General features: G+C 32.2%; 1 protein-coding gene across 2 annotated transcripts; it reads right to left on the bottom strand.

Annotated features, from left to right (window-relative positions):
* Nucleotides 1–251: 251 nt before the first annotated feature.
* On the bottom strand, nt 252–17,136 carry LOC106122476 (peroxidase). 2 transcript variants are annotated; one of them, XM_013318451.1, is made up of 14 exons: nt 17,017–17,136; nt 6,430–6,619; nt 5,718–5,759; nt 5,187–5,377; nt 4,920–5,096; nt 4,177–4,373; nt 3,343–3,541; nt 2,987–3,184; nt 2,749–2,899; nt 2,319–2,495; nt 1,971–2,121; nt 1,128–1,329; nt 801–909; nt 252–437 (listed from the first exon to the last, which is right to left on the bottom strand). In XM_013318451.1, the coding sequence occupies exons 2-14, from the start codon at nt 6,615–6,617 to the stop codon at nt 353–355; spliced, it is 2,067 nt and encodes a 688-aa protein (XP_013173905.1). In that variant the 5' UTR covers nt 6,618–6,619; nt 17,017–17,136; the 3' UTR covers nt 252–352. The 2 variants fall into 2 exon arrangements, with proteins under 2 accessions (XP_013173905.1, XP_013173906.1); XM_013318452.1 differs by lacking the exon at nt 5,718–5,759.
* Nucleotides 17,137–17,561: the final 425 nt, after the last annotated feature.

The following is a 17,561-nucleotide window of genomic DNA, read 5'->3' as shown; positions in this document are numbered from 1 at the left end:
TTACAAACTTAATTTTAAAAATATTACATATTTATGCGAACACTTGAAGAAATACATAAGCTATTTATTACATGCATACAATGTCAATGATATATAATGAAATTTATGGTAACTAAGCCTAACTAACCTACATAAAAGTAAAAAAATAATTATTAATCATTTAAATCATATAACTCTACTTATCATATATCTAAGCTACATACAATGGATAATTATTTTTATATCACATGATTAGTATTGTTATTTGTTCCTCTATAAATAATACATAGGCATAGGATACATAGGAAGATAGTTCATATTTTTTTACACCTAGATATCGTATTATGTATTCTTAACATAAAGATTGTCCTACTTATTTCTTCTTATAGTAATTTCTTGATTCTGCCCATAAAGATAAGTCCACATTTGGCAGTTCCTCACATGGCACTAATTTATTGCTGTGAATGAAAATAACGTTATTAATATTTTAACACCAAAAATCGTCTTTTTATGACATTATGATTAATTTCTAGAAATGGGCACAACTGTACAGGCGACAAGTTTGTCATGGTTTCTAAAAAAAAGAAGACATAAATGGGCTTTATCCGTCCGGAACAATTTTATGTAACTTTATGATAAAATGATCAGAATACTAAGGAATCATAAAACAAAAGAAAGTCGCCAACAAACAGTTGGCAAAAAGAATATTCGATTTATCTTCATTTTGAAACAGTAATATGGCTGTCGAATAAGAAATTATAAAAAGTAAATGTAAATTACCATAAATACTTTTTGAATAAAATATACAAAATAGAACTTACTTGTGCGATATTTGTTCGAAAGCTCTGGGTTGCATGAGCTGTATATGGTCCGCGTTGTCACAAAGTATCCGAGCCATCGATGCTCCGTGCCGAATCGATTCAAGCTGATCTAAAAACAGTTGTCTATTTTACGCTGAATCAAAAACAGATACTAGAAAATATACGTTACGAACGACGTAAAGAAAAATTTAGATACACCAAGCTTATTCATCATCCACCATCTATCCAGAATGTGAAAAACAGATATGTCGATCATAATAAAAAAAAAACTTGCAACTCACACCCTTCAGCTGGTAATAAAACATAAGGATAATCAAATCAACATACTTGGTGTGAACGCAATTTCAGGATCGGCACCGTTTTCATAGAAGTATCTATCTCCGGCACGGGTACGGTAGAACTGTTCCGTGAGTATGCAGAGGAAGGTCGGCCCCGCCTGTGCGCCCGGCACGTTTCTCTCTAGTGAACCAGCCACAACCAGTTCCACGTCTTCGGGAGTGTCGTACAGAGTTTGCAGGATTTCTACGTTCTGATTAGAGATAAAGATAAAACATGTGACTTGTGAAGCGTTCACCAAATTATAAATGCATACATAGACCATTAAAGTAGCCATAAAATTACCCTTTGAAGGTGACTATTTTGCTTAGAAGTTCTTGTATGAAATCGCCAATTTTTGCTCTTCTAAAATTTTAGGGAACATCTAGAAATTTTTTGGTAAAAGAAATTCTAGTTATTTTTAGAATTCAAGTTAATTATTTTATTATGTAAATTTTAGCTTATCATCTAAACTATTCAATTAATATGTTATTTATTTCATTTAAAACTTCACGTGTCGGTTTTATCTCTTTTATTGCTTGTTTTTACTAACACGTTTAACTACTTAATGGTTATTTTATTAATAAGTTATAGTTTAATTAAAATTCATGAGTGTGATGAGTCACACAAGAAAATCAATTATACATTGTAATATGTAAACGTTTATACATGCAAAATAGCTAATCGCAACAAAACTTCGTCTTACTATTTCTATGACAAATCACAGAAAAATACAATTTAAAATATATTAAGCACTTTAAGCTTAAAACTACAGAAAGCTCCAGAAAGTGACAATGAAACTGATATGCACACGCGTAAAAATCAAAACGATCTTCCTGTATAAGTCATAAATACCTGTTCAGAAATAAAATCGAGCATATCATGGAAGGTGTGTGGCACAGGCAGGTTGCAGGCTGCCCGCGTGGCTTTGTAGCTACCCAGGCCATGATCGCGCCCACGTTGGATGTCCGTGGCTCTCAGATCACCACCAAATGTATTATTACGCCTATTTTTAGAGATAAGCAATTGTTAATTTTAAAATAAAAAACCTGACAGACCGCACCTCTGGCAGACAGACTTAAGAACATAAATCGAGTTTTTGTTAGTTTGTGAATAACTTTGCAATTAATAGCTTATTGTAAACTGAGAAGTAAATCTTGTCCTTCTCTGTTCAAAATTAGCCTTACTATGAGCGCAACTTACTTGAATAGGAACTGCGTCATTTCTGTGTCCCAGAACTGATCGCTGAAGTCTTGTGGCTGAGTTGTTAGACCTCTAGTTAAATCATCGAATACGTTATTGATTTCTAACAATAAAGGTCTGTTGAACCAATCACTCATACGTACGGCACCAGATAGTTTGCGATTCTCTGTTATCATTCTGCAAGAAGAAACTATACATACATACATATGCATGCACAAAAATGAAAGTAAGCATGTAGCAAAATAGAGTTGCAATCTTGGTGTCCCAGAAAAATCTATCGATTATAATATTGGCACTAAAGAGAGATGATATAAGGAAAACGTGGGAGAAAGTCCAGTACCACATAGAAATATTTAATCTTTGTATTTTGGGTTCAGTGAGTGGACACATGTATTTTTATAGATGCACAAAAACTTGACGTATTTCTTACTGTAGATATCCTCGAATTAATGTATGGAAATGTCTAAAGGCGGCAGTTGCGTGTTCATCTAGTACCGTTGGGTTGACTCTCGGATTGTAGTCGTTCACGTATCCTTTAGCGCCAGGGTAGATGAGTTTATTCTTTACCATATTGTTGAAACCTGTCAGGACATTATCCATTGTAAAACTTTTGGTTAATATAACTTCAAACCTTTCTATTTTATTACGTATGTTATTAATTTACTTACCAAGGAATATAGGTAAATATTCATAGTAATTAATATGTTGAATCTCAGCAATATGGATACGGCGTGCCTCTTGGTATATCGTCTCATCGTCCCAGTAAGGATTTAGTTTAGCCAAAGTATCGGCGATACGATTGTGCTCACGGAGCAGAATTATTTGTAAGATTGTTAGTTGAGGATTTTGGTTGACGCGAATATCACCTAAAAATAAACGGATAATTAATTTGAAATAAATAATATCACAAACGCGTAAGAATTAATCTATTACTTTCCTAACATGTTCTAATTAACAAACGATTGTGCCCTAGTAGTTTTTAATAAACGTACAATGTTTTTTTAAGTAAACGTGTGTTTCTCACCAGTCAAATAGCAGGGTTCGTTAACAGAAACGGCGGATTCGCATGTGAGGGTAACATTAGGGTCTTGGGGCGGCCACTCACGCCCGCTCCGGACGAGGGTGGCCAGCCTGCCACCGGAGAAGGCACGTATTGAAGCGCCTTGCTGCGCACTACTGCCATATACCAGGGACAGGTCCATGTATGCAGTCACTGTTGATAGCTAAATGGGAAAAGAAGATGCTTTCTCTATACTAATATTATAAATTGTACAGAAGAATTTTCATTAAAATGCTTATTTATATTCACAAACTCAGTTGATTTTTTCTATCAAGGTTTTCTATCATATCATATTTCGGGCAACAGAATATAATTGAACATTCCATGAATTCTAATTATAGGACTATAAACCAATCTCTGATCTTAGATTGGATTACTGATGTCAAAAGCAGCACTATCGTACTGATCGAAGTAAAATCTTATAATTTTTATACCACATGGGTTTATTCATTCATAAAGTATGTCAACAATATTAGTGCTATAAAACGACGGACCGTAAAGACTAATCGTGCCATGTATTGCACTATTAACAGTAAAGCGATAGTTTGATGTATTTCATCCAATAAAGTATACAACATAATAAGTAACCATATCACAATACTCAATCTGTTCCCTCTACTCTTGGCTTTTATATCCATTCAATGTTAGATGCATCCATTATGTTCCGTTATACATTAATTCATCATGAAATTAAAAACAAAATTGGGAACTTTAATTTGAATTTTAACCAACTCAGCTGGGACCAGATTTCAATTTACACAACAAGTATTATTATTATAGTATTAGTTATGTGGTTACCGGTTCAGCTGGAGCATTAGGAGCGGTACATCCTCTATCCCTGGTAGTTGTGGTTCTCACGAAGTTCATGCACTGCGTGCCTTGGGGGGCATGAATGACGTCAGTAGGAGGGATGAGAATTGGGGCGCACGTTGGGTTGAATGCGGCATCAGGAGCCAGCCGCCCGTTATCGTCGCAGCATGTCAGTAAATCCTTATCTATGAATTAAATCAGACAGTTAATGCCCTATTGCAGATCTTGTTACGATATTGAGCTATCATTGTAAAGTTAAGTAGCGAAGATTGTAATAATTCAGTCAGTGTCAGAATTATATTTGTAAACATTGAAGCTAAAGTTTAACGTAAACACTATTGTTATGCAATAATCATAAGAACATTTCTATGATATCACTACAGACTTTCTGCATCGTACTTTCGAGTTTTGTCTTATCTTAAAGTTCACGAAAATGTATACCCAAAATCTTACCCGCATTAACTTCAATGTAGAATTAATAATTATAGGTTTCCTTTGATATTATAATATAAATTAAACGTAATAAGACATAAAAGACTACTCGATGCTATTTTTTTGTTAGTTTCGAGGATTGTAATATTTATTTTTAACTTCGACCTACCATGACTTGCTGAAAATCGTTTAAATGTAGTAAAAGTTAGTAACAGAAGTTAAATCATTGTTGTCATACTTCTGCGCCTCAAGATTATTAATCGATCAGCAAATATGAAGAAAGTAACTTCACTACATACGTGTCTGCGCTACACCAGCTGTCAATGACATGTCGTGCGTTATGATCTGTCCCCATTGTTGAGCGTTGAGATTCCAAACAGGATCAATCAGTTGCTTGTCTGGAAATAGCCTTAGGCTTATCTCTCGAGGATTGGGCAGTTGTCGACCCGTTTGAGATACTGGCATCGCGCTCACGCCTGTCACAAAGACACATGATAATAATGTAACATTCTTTTGTTTTAACATTCTGAATCTTAATATAAAACGCAAGAATGTTAAACACTCACCATCGGCGTAATTATATTGGACCAGGCGACCATAAGGCGTCTGTGGTGTACCCCAAATTGGTGTCTGTATGTTATTACAGGTGCCATCCAAAGACCTGTACCTTGCCTTGGGACAGAAAGCTGGAGGCAGACCACACGTCTGAGTCGCCGGATCCGATCCACTACCGGGCGGCGGAGGAGGGTTGCTAAAACTGTAATATTATCTTCATTGTTAATTCCTTATTGCAAGTAATATTACTATTTGATATTAAATTACTGAATGATACGTAGGTTATAGTTATTTTTAACTTTAAATAATTTAAAATAGCAATTATACGAGAACTATAATAAAGGTAAAGCTGTAAATATCCATTATCCATTTTAAACATAATTTTGATATAAGGGGATAAAATACAGGGCAGAATTAAAGAAGTAATTAAAAGCAGTAGACGCAGTTGAACGCAGCGCCTGGTTAGAAAGAAAAGGCAATACATAAATAAGATGAAAGAAGAATTTCAATTATATAACATGCTGATAATTTATGTAAATAACCTGTAGTTGGGGACTCCATACGTAGCGGCGGCCGTCTCATGGCTGTAGATAACACAAATGTTATAAACAAGTGCAACGTTTTAAAACAAAGTTACATGCAACATATAAATGTGAAGTTAATAACATTTAAACTATAATACACAAGCTATGCGAGTGCAAGCTCCCTATTCCTCCCCACTGAGGGGATCGGAGCTTACATTAAGTTAGGGTCGACAAGGCCATAGTCAACCACGCTGGTCCAGTGCGGGTTGACTTCACACATATCTTTGAATTTCTTCGCAGATACGTGTGTAGTTTGCAATACGATGTTTTCCGTCACCGTAAACATCGGAAAAAGATACATATGTTAATCTAAATCGATAAACACACTGTTTCTTGGTGGGATTCGAACCCAATATATGGAGATTGCAAGTCAAGTGCTTAACCCTTAAGCCACCGACGCGCTATTGTTAAATCATTATTTTGACCATTCTATTTTTTCTCATCGGCCATGTTCAGAACTATTTCCATTTCTAGCAATGTACTGCAAACCATACATTCACATTTAATATAATCTATAAAATGTGCTTCATATATATTTAGATTTTATTAATTATGTGCGTGTAATTAATCACGTATAGTCTAAGTAAAAATATCTTAGTATAAGTGCAACATTTAAATGTTAAAATAACATAAAACCTGAAAAACTTAAAACATAAAAATTTTATCATACCCAAATCCGTTGACGGGTAATCTTAGCGCTGGAGCATTTGATGTGAATGGTACATTTGTGCTACTGAATTGGTAACCGAAGGGAGAAACTGTTGACAACAGCGATTGCATTTGGTTGCTCAAATATCTGAAGTAACCTCCATTGACAGCATTGAATGTCAGTATTAATATTAGAATCGGCCGAATCATTTCTGCAAAAAAAAACTTATGATTAAAAAAAATATATAAAAACAATTGACTGTAGTCAGATACTCTGGAGAAAAATACGAATCATATGAAAGCTAACTGTTTAAAATCAGTACAGTCGTTTAGGCTACAGATTACAATGGAATTGACTTATAAACTTACAGACATGAAAAAATACATTGAAATGTTGAATGAAATGCAGTCTGTAATGATGCTGCAAACCTGTTCAATTAATTTCTTTATAAGGTCTGCGTGGTGTTTAAGATTGCGTACAAATTCTTGCTATAAATTAACATACGAGAAAGGCAAGATTCTCACGGTTTATAAAAGTAAAAACTCAACTAGAACCTGTTTAGGAAAATAAAGTAATGTCAATCATTACATTCTTTATAAAGGAACTAACGTAATTATTGATAATGGATACGATATTGACATAATTTTTTAATTTACATCTAGATATGTAGGTACCTTATATGAAATAGAATGAACTTTTTATAACTAAAAATTTTTTAGTATTAGAAAGCAACATTTCATTTGAAAAACTCATCTACGATGTATTCTAATGCAGACTAAAATGTAAAAGAATGACTAAGCAAATAATCGTTTGATAAAAATATCCCTAAAACGTGATTTTGCTTTTCATATTTCTAGGTCTTTGAATACACAAAAGCGTGAAGCACGATGATGAAAAGATTAGCTCCATCTACATCAGTTAAACAGGCAACTGAACTTACATTGATAAAATAAAAATTACGTAGGCAAATAAAATTGCTCCATTGAAGACAATGATTTATAGATAAGTTTATATAACGTTATCTGTAGCACTTGAATGAAAGATAATTCATGCACCGACAAACAATGATTAGGAAAGTCGAGAATAGTAATGGAAAAATTTCGCATCAAATTCATACGAAAGCTTTCTCTTCCGACATATTAAATCACATAACATCTACAATGTAATTGATTGTTTAATATTCATGTTTATTTTCATACTTGACTATACATACGATTTACATTAGATTTTGCGGTCAATCATAACGTGTTGAGATTGTATCTGTGGGTTTCTAATCAAAACCTATATTGTCTATAACTAATTGAGTACCCACTAAGGGATTTAAATCTAACCTAAATAAGGAGTGATTTTGACTTGATTTTTTCCTTTAACGCTCTATAAAATCAAATGTACTACTAAAAGTTTTTGAGTTAATGTGCTAAAAAATTCTTCTGAGTATCTACTCCATAAAATGCTAAGTTATTTTCTTTTTAAACACAAAAAATTACATAAATCATTGAAAACTTTTTGAAGGTGATTATTTATACTACGTGCATATTTACCCTTTCCTATTGTCCAAATAAGTATTATTTTTTCATTGTATTGTAATATATACGTAATACAGACTATCATTGTAACTCTTTGTATAAAACCAATTACCATTTCTAATATAACTTATAGGATAACACAATATTTATTATACGTGAATTCAAAAGCTTTTCATTATCATTATGAGGTCGCAATGTTTTTATATGGTTACTACTTGCCTAAACTACATTTACTTGAATGAATTGCAATTATACTGTAGATAAGTGCAATATGTTACGAGTAAATTATTTTGTAAAATTACGTAGACCGAGATTACGGTGACCTAAATTAACTTTATTTACTGTTCGTTAAAGCTGGCTAGTTATAGATGCTAACTTTTTAAATTATAATTATTATTTAACAAAGTTTTAAGAACAAATTGTTATTAAAATTTTCAATTATCAAACTCAATTCAAATATAAGCCAAGGGGCTTTGCTATATTCTTAACTAGCTGTCGCCCGCGTCTCCGTCCGCGCTAAATTAAAAAAAAATAGTAGCCTGTGTTCAACAGACTATGTTCTACAACTATGCCAAATTTTATCGACATACATTAAGCCGTTCTGGAGATAACTTATGATATAATAAACATCCATCCAAACATTCGCATTTATAATTAGTAAGAAGTAATTTAGCTTTGCCATTGAACTGTTAAAATTGTGATTTGTATGATTAATGAACGTAAATAAATAATTATATTTCTAACATACGCATATTTATTTTTAATTAATACATTTAATTCCGTCGAGAACATATAAGATAAATCTTTATTTACTTCATAAATTTTTCTCTACATAAAAATCATATAAAAGACTTCTTATTAAGATAAAACAGTATTTAATTTCGATTCAAAGTTCGACCAAATTAATCGATAATTTTCATGCAACGTGTAATAATTTTTTTTTTGCATTTTTAGAAAATTATAAATTGAACGACCATCTTTGACATCTTATCTTAAAGATCATAACGCAGGCTGAAGCAATATCGTGTGACCTTTCCTGTCCCCTTTAATTTCTATGTTGTATGATCTCATCAATAAAGTTTACGCGAATCATAACTTTTGCTCACTCTAAGAGAGTAATAAATTAAGATACAGGCATGAGAAATTATTACACAATTTTTTTATTAAAAAAAGCAACTGACTGCCTTTATATCTCAAGAGAATAATATGGACATTACCTCTAAATCAGTCTGATAAAAATGTACAAAATCTCTATAAATGTCCCTTAATAATTTACGTATAAAGAGATTCTGATTTTTGATGACATATCAAACAATAAATACTGTTACGATAAAATCTACGCAACCGAAATAAAAAAGGGGAAAAGTCACAATGAAAGCGAAATCACAACGTAACGGAACAAATCTTTAGTTTCCACTACCGAAACATCTGTATCTTGATATTTTCATAGAGAGAGAGATGGCTATATGTTTTACGAATCGGCAATGGAAACTCGTGGTAAATTCGATTTGTTACACTTTCTACGTCGAAGGGATCTAAATATAGTTAAAGTAACGTGAATCTTATTACTATCATAAATGCGAATATTTGTATGGATGGATGTTTGCAGGTATCTCCAGAACGGCTGAACGGATCTTGATGAAATTTGGCACAAACGTAGGTCATAATCTGGAAGAACACATATGCTACTAATAAAGTTTTTTTTTAATCCCGCGCAAACAGAGTCGCTGGCGACAGCTAGTATATGTTAAAGAACAAAATGTAGGCCTCATTTACGTCGTGTAACATAGTACAAAAAATAAAGAGCAATAAACGAATCAGTGTCAATGCCACTTTCACGTATCACGCTCTATGATCGTCAATGTAACTCGCACTTAAAATGTAACCGTGAAGTTCCACAGCCTTAACACTTGAATGGGAGGATTAAAAAATGTTTTATACAAGTTATTCGACTATGGGAACCCACAAAAAGTTACATGTTTATATTGCGAAGTAAACTACACACATATCTCACTTCTTTTACGTTCAATAATGTTTGCATATTAATAAAATTCGAATGTCTGTATGTATTATCGAGATAAAAAAAATCATATTTCGTACACGTGGCGTATTTGCGTTGCTGATAGTGAAAAACCATTTTTTTTAGTTTTTCTGACTATCTGACTTTATTTCTGTCCGCGTTTGTTGCGGGGTAAACTCCAAAACGGATGCATCGACTTTGCCATAAAGGCAGCATGTACACGAGGGCATATTATAGCTTAGTTTTTTAATTTTGCACTGACGAAGTCGCGGGCGACCGATATTTAATTTATATGATTGTGTGGAGTCGATTACTCTATTCTTTAGTCTATTGTTATACAAATGTTTGATATTGTTATAAATAAATCTACTGAATGAACATTATGTATTCGTCTTACGAGTTCAGCAACTCGTTGTTACACATCAAAGGAATTTGCCGCGCACTGCAACACTTATAATGATTATGATTGATGAGTCGTAATTTAACGCAAGGATTCTACTATCGAAAGTAATTTACAAAGCTAACCACAGACATTCAGACTTAACTGCATAATCTTAAATGAACAGTCGTACTGTTCAGGTAAATCGTACGTTTGTAGGAACAACTTGCAGCATAGTTAATGTGACAGTTACAATTTTTTTTAGTTCTGTTCTAATTTTTTAGTTACAGTACAAAAAGACTGTGCAGTCAAAAATAAAAATGTCTAGCTTTAAGTTTTATTTTTACAATTATTATTAATTTTTCACATTTGTTTAATAGGTAACCTTCTATTAGCTATAATATTCTTCTTAAATCTCTATAATATTTTTAACTAGGTACAAATAAACTGTGATATATTTTGTTTAGAATATATTTAAAAATTTCGACTAATTGAAATTTCTAGTAGATCACATAATGAAAAAGAAACAATACCTTTCTAATTGATGGCATAATAGATGTATAAAAAAACTTCCACATAATCAATAAACATTACAATGTTAATTGTGTTTTACGTGAGAAAAATAATCAATGTGTTTTCTTAATTTGTATATGCTATTAAATTTGAATAAGAACTTTCCCACCTGGTTAATAATACCTTACACTAAGTAAAACTTACGTCTAACCTAACATTTGTTTTAAGATTACTACATAATTCTCCTTTATCGGCTTGAGAAAAGATCTTTGATCCGATCTATTGCATTTTACTTTTAAATATATTTTCCACGGTTTGTTAGTGATGAAAACGCATCATCTTTTACAATATGCAACAAAATGTACTAAGTAGAGGTATCCACATTGGTTTATTGATTTAAATTATTATAGAAAAACATATTTGAAATGTTCATGCTATTCATTTATGAATAAACTTTTTATGAGTTTAAAGGCAATTAATTTGTACAATATCATTCCTTATAATATTTTCATTAATTTGATTACAGTTTAACATAAATTTTCCTCGACACTGGCCTTCATTGTTATAAATAAACATCAAACATCACTACACAATTATCGTTAGCATTGTAGAAAATTAATTATCGAGTTTCTACTCTAGGTTATCATCTTAGTATAAATATAATAGCTAATTATTTGTATCTTTTAGTTCGACCGTTAATTATAAATTAGAACTCTATTTTTGTATTTTATTAAATCTTAATATTTCCTTACTTTCTTTGTTGGAATTTTTACTGAGATTCCTGACTAATAAAATACTCACCATTACTTTTATAATAAAGATAAGTTGATAGAGATAGTAAAGTAGAGACAAGATGGGATAGAAATTGTCTATTGAACTAGCTGTCGCCCACGACTCCGTCCGCGTGGAATGAAAAAAAAAACTTAGTTCCCGGCAACTATTCGAATTTTTCTCACCTTTTAAACCTTCCCTTGAACTCCATGAACCTTTCAAGATCAAGATAAGATAAATTCGTTCAGTAGTACTCGAGTTTAAGCGAGACTAACGTACAGCAATTGATTTATATATACATATAGATTTAAATTTGAAAGGCATATTGTTTCATTGTGTGCAAGCACCAAAAATAGCAATAAATTTTGAATTATCGAAATGCTTATTTCAGGTAACACTTTTTCCCACATTCATTATTTGTCTCCTCTCTGATGTAATCATGACAAATAACCATGGCCTGGCCTTGCTTGCTCGATTTCCTTAAGATTTACGTTAACTCTTTATTCATTCACTGGCAAGAAGAATTTTCTACTTTAAACCATATTAATAATGCGTTGTTCGTCTTTTTGTTTTTAAATTTCGAACCAATGTTCTATTTTAAATTTTGAACTTATAGACGCATAAAGGAAAATGCCATAACCTAAAGTTATTTTATTTGATGTCAAATGATATTTGCAATAAAATATGACTAAGATTTGATTTGTGTAGATTGTTAAGGTCACTTTTATTATGAAACATCCTTAACGGTTTTATATCATTTTTAAATCGTAAAAATACTATGAAGAATAAATCAATGCAGTTTTATTATTATTGGACAGAATTTATGTTAGTAGAAACAAATAATTTAAAGTTCTGCTTATATTACCTGTTTTGAAATCGAATTGTTACTATTTTCTGTATTATTATTTTTATGCTAGCTGTCACCCGCGACTACGTCCGCGCGGAATTAAAAAAAAACTTAATTAGTAGCCTATGTGTTCTTCCAGAATATGTTCCACATCTATGCCAAATTTCAGCGAGATCCGTTCAGCCGTTCTGGAGATAACTTCAAATAAACCATCCAATCATTCGCATTTAAATAATAGTAAGATAGATTTTAGCGTCTTATGGGTCGTTTTCTATTTCTGAGCATAATTTCTAAGAAGTACTGCGTAACACGCACTGGGGTGGGACTTTGATTAAAAGACAAGCGATTTAACTTTTTTTTTATTGTAATTGATCGATTTACGAAAAAGGTAACAACACTTTATTAAAATTTCACAATTGACAATGACGTAACACAGCAGTATGAAGAAGATTATCGACCAGCAATCTCAGATTCACACGTAAGTGAAGAGAAAGTTATATTGTGTAAACTCGATATATATGTCCATAAATATATTTCTTAAATATACATCGTGTTCCGAAATTCAAAGATAAAACGGTACTCACGATCTGGCTATACACCAGTACCGTTTTATCTTTGAATTTTGGGACACACTGTATATGTTACATATCTTGATAATACAACCATTATCATTTGTCCAAGTCGATTTCATCAGAGATATTATGATGAGCATTAAAATCTAGCTAAGACCAGCAATATTGCATTTAAATAATTATAGACAACTTTAACCAAGAGTTACGATAGTGCCGTAAGCAATTATGCAAGTTTTCACTAGCCCTTGCTTGAGAAATGATTACAGTATTACTTTAGTTGTCGACTCAATCAATTAATAAATATCTTAAACTAGGTGTTGCCCGAAACTCTGTCCGAGCGGTATAAAAAAACCTTAATAAGTAGCCTATGTGTTCTTCCAGACTATATTCTAAATCTATGCCAAATTTCAGCGAGATCTATAAAGCCGTTATAGAGATACCTTCAAACAAACATCCTTCCATCCATCCAAACATTCGCATTATTAAAATTAATAATATTTGAAACAGATTGTTATTTTTAGATGTGTGTGTGTTTGAGAAGTGTATGCCATGCGGGAATAGTGTAACTTCCAAATAGTGAAAGAATTTTACGAATTGGTTCAGTAGTTTAGGAGCCTATTCAATGAAAACAAACAATCATATCTCTCCTTTTAATGATATTAGTATAGACAATTAGAAATCACGACCAGTTAACAAGGGCATTCACCATAGTAATGTGGTATTTGACAAATATTTCTCCATTACGATCACGCTTTTGACATTACCATATGTCCGAATCGTGTCGATAGGTAGGCCCAAATCTATTTATTATTTACTTAAGGTTGCTTTACCCGGAATTAATTAATAACGTGACCCGAGCGATTACAAATCTTGGCATAAGTGTAAATCAATCATTTGTACATGGATTGTTCATTTTAAATTTAGAACAGCGTTACGGATATACAATATTTTTTTTGGGCGGCTCTATGCCGCCCTCTCGTTCCCTCTAGCATGTTGTGGCCAGAGACTTTGGTTACTTATTTAAATTATTCACAAAATTCTTACACTAGTTGCTTATAAACGGATATACAAATTGCATTGGATAGAGTTTAATTTTTGTTTGAAATAGCGCATAGACAACACAGTTTTTTTTAATTCCAAGCAAACGACAAGCTGTGCGACAGTAAGTAGTCGCTATTACTTTGATACGATGATGGCCATTATTTGCATCGTTGACTATTGTTATATTCGTTATTTGTATACCTTTACTAAAGCTTTGTAACGCAAGAGAGATATTGAAATACGTTTCATTGCTCTCTCTTCACAGCTGCGTGTGAACGTGAAGTTTTTATATTAAAAGTCTTTTGTAAGGTGTCTTTTAAATCTGTCAAACATGAAATTCTTATTTAAAAATTATGCACAACCTAACTTACTATTCACTACTTTAAACTTAATTGGATCAGACGAAAACATTAACCCTGGTATGACCAGAACTATTCTCTACATGAATGAGACGAATAAAACTTAATAATTAAACTAAACATTGACCTAAGTAATATTTAAAAAAACAAATAACGGCTCAGTAAAATTGTGTAACCGCATCGTTGCCTTTTTTATATCATAAAAATACAGATCTTTAAAATACAGATCTGTCTTGAATCTAGCTTTTATTACCATTTTTATGATCAAATAGCTCGTTGATCTGGGCCGGTTTCACCGCCGAACTGACATGCAATGATTGTCATAATCACACGACTTTATGAGACAATGTCACTTGCCGTGTTATGTTTACAATGCTTTATTATTTTTAATTCGCTCACGTTTTTCCTCGACACGGTTACGGCTCGGTAGGAAACAAGGTTCGATTGTTGTGAAAGAACTTGGGAGTACGGATCAATTATCTATTATACTATTCCAATGGTGAATTCCAGGATTGCGACTTGGAGAGACTTGACCTCATTTTGGGACAAAGGTTTGATCCTCTTTACATTTACTAATTAATTTTATTTTAATTAATTGGTTATTTTAGACACGAAGACATAAACTGTATAGCATCAAATCTTATTAATATTATAAGTGCGAATGTTTAGATGGATAGATGTTTGTTTGAAGATATCTCCAAAACGGCTACACGGATCTTAACGAAACTTAACTTACATATAGAACATAGTCTGAAAGAACACAAAGGTTATTAATTATGTTTTTTTTTTCATTCCGCGGGAACTGCTTGTATTTTATACATTCCAAATCACGTTAAGTTTAGGAAGAACCAAACTTAACTACTTAATAATTTTTTTAGTAATATATTTTCACATAAATAAAAATATAACATAAATGAATCATTTGACCATAAATTGCAATCTCGTTTTCCAGTAGAAGATGCATTATCAATAAATCTGGGAATTCGAAAACTATTTTAACTAACTCTTAATTAAGCACCGTATATCCCGATCAATTCAGACCATTACAATAGGCTATTGTTTAAAATCATAATGAGTCAAAGGCCTTAATGAAAGGTATTCCGTATTCAAGATTTGATACAGACAACGTAATATTGTGCAACTTGTTAGCACGCCGGTGTTCAATTGAAATCTTTTACAATATCAACTTCACAGATTGTAGTGTTTTTAGGTTAAGATTAAACGAAGCATACACAAGATTTTTTTAAATAAATCCCTTCTTAGTTTAATTTATCATTTCAAACAACCACTCTTCATGTTACCTTTGGTTGCATAATATCAAAATGTTAAGAGTTAAAGGACTAACAAAAGTTTATTTTCGTATAGCGTCCAAAAAGAATTCTGATTTTACTGATTTAGTAGAATATCAAACGTATCGATTGATAGATTCAAATATAGTGCCATCCAAACTTTATATATGCTCGGAATATCGTAGAAGAGCATGGAACACAATTTGAGGTATGAAGCGGGACGCAAAAGCGAGACACATTATTGCACGTGCTTTCTCTACAAACGTATGCTCTGAGATAACCACGAGCCGGTATTAAGGTTGAATTTCATAATACAGTTTGCTCTGAATTTGTATAATATTATTTATCCTTCTATTATGACTGTGGCATGATTTCCTATTAAGTGAATACATAATTAACACCATTGTGTATCTGTCATTGAAACATTCACCAAGTCCAAGTCACGTGCATTTCATGTTGGCGCGTAAACAAAACTATCAAAGCAAACCGCCTCTTTGGAAATGCCGTCAGAGAAACGTGTTCTCTGGCTTACTAATAAGTTGACTACATATCTTATCCTAATCTTGTAAGGTAATGTTGTGATGTATCCGTGTTGTTCCATTGTCAACTCCTAAACAACCCGATTTTAAGAGAGGTGGTTGAGGTGTTGTCCAAACTCATTGATTATTAATATTAACTCAGTAATGAATTCTTATTACGTAATAGGACTAAAAGAATTTTATTTAAAACGTATATTTGATTAATCTTTATTTACTCACATGATTATAAGATTACTGTTGTTATATAGATATATTTTTTTTAGCAAAGAGTATTCTTATGCAATCGTTGTTAATGTGACTAGGGGGGACATTTAAGTTTCCCTCGGTAACATTGTAATGATTACATTCACGATACAGAGATACAATTGTGATTAAATTGCACACTACGAGACCTTAAAGGCTTCGAGTAACGCCGGAACAGACCGATAATCTGCCCTACGGCGAGGAAACTTAACTCAAGTTCTTAATGTTCTGATGTATTAGATGTAATAGTTAACAGTTGTTACTCCCACATGCTTTCTAATTGATAAAAGCAGGCTTTTATCACGTAATAAAGTGTGTAGGTTCGATTCCAGTCAAAATCAAAATATTATAAAAATAGTTTTTCAAAAATCAATAATGGCTTTAACTTTAAAGAATTGTGGATTAAAAAAAATTATAGTAAAAAATAATAATCATTTCAATTTAATATGTATTTATATATTAAATTAAGTATATTTTTCTATACGTATTTAATAAATAAAAATACTTACTGGCATCAGAAAATCTGTGTCACACAATAAGGAACACTAACTGAAAAAAAAACAAATCAAAAGACCGCGTCCGATTCTGAATGGCGACGCTTGCAGCGGAAAGCGCTGTCACTGCAACGGCGCGGCGCGAACCAAACCGCGCGAAGGGAGGACATTAAACTTATATAGTTTTCACGTAGCGGGGATGAAACTCAATGATATCCTTCTCAAGAAAAAAGGCCATTCATTCATCAAGTGCGATAATTAAATAATTAAAAAAGTAACGCAATAAGTCACCAAGTTTTTACGCAACGTAATAATTGTGTAGTCGGTGACTAATTATAGATTTCGTGTATCATAATCGTGGTTAATATTTTGTTTTACCCCTCGTGTTCAATAGTTTTGATGGCTGTTTTTTTAACAAATTTCAAGTCGATAAATACGTCATTTAAATAAACGCGAAAAAAACTCTTGTTCTCAGGCAAATAAAATCGTTATCTCATATATTCAAATAAATGTTACTAATTTTCATATTTCCTTAATAACTGTCATTGGTTACTCAAACT

The sequence above is a fragment of the Papilio xuthus genome, unplaced genomic scaffold, assembly GCF_000836235.2.
Source record: "Papilio xuthus unplaced genomic scaffold, Pxut_1.1 DF826923.1, whole genome shotgun sequence".
In the NCBI taxonomy this organism is placed as follows: domain Eukaryota; kingdom Metazoa; phylum Arthropoda; class Insecta; order Lepidoptera; family Papilionidae; genus Papilio; species Papilio xuthus.
Note: the sequence above shows the minus strand (reverse complement) of the source record. Positions and strands in the feature narration are given on the sequence as shown.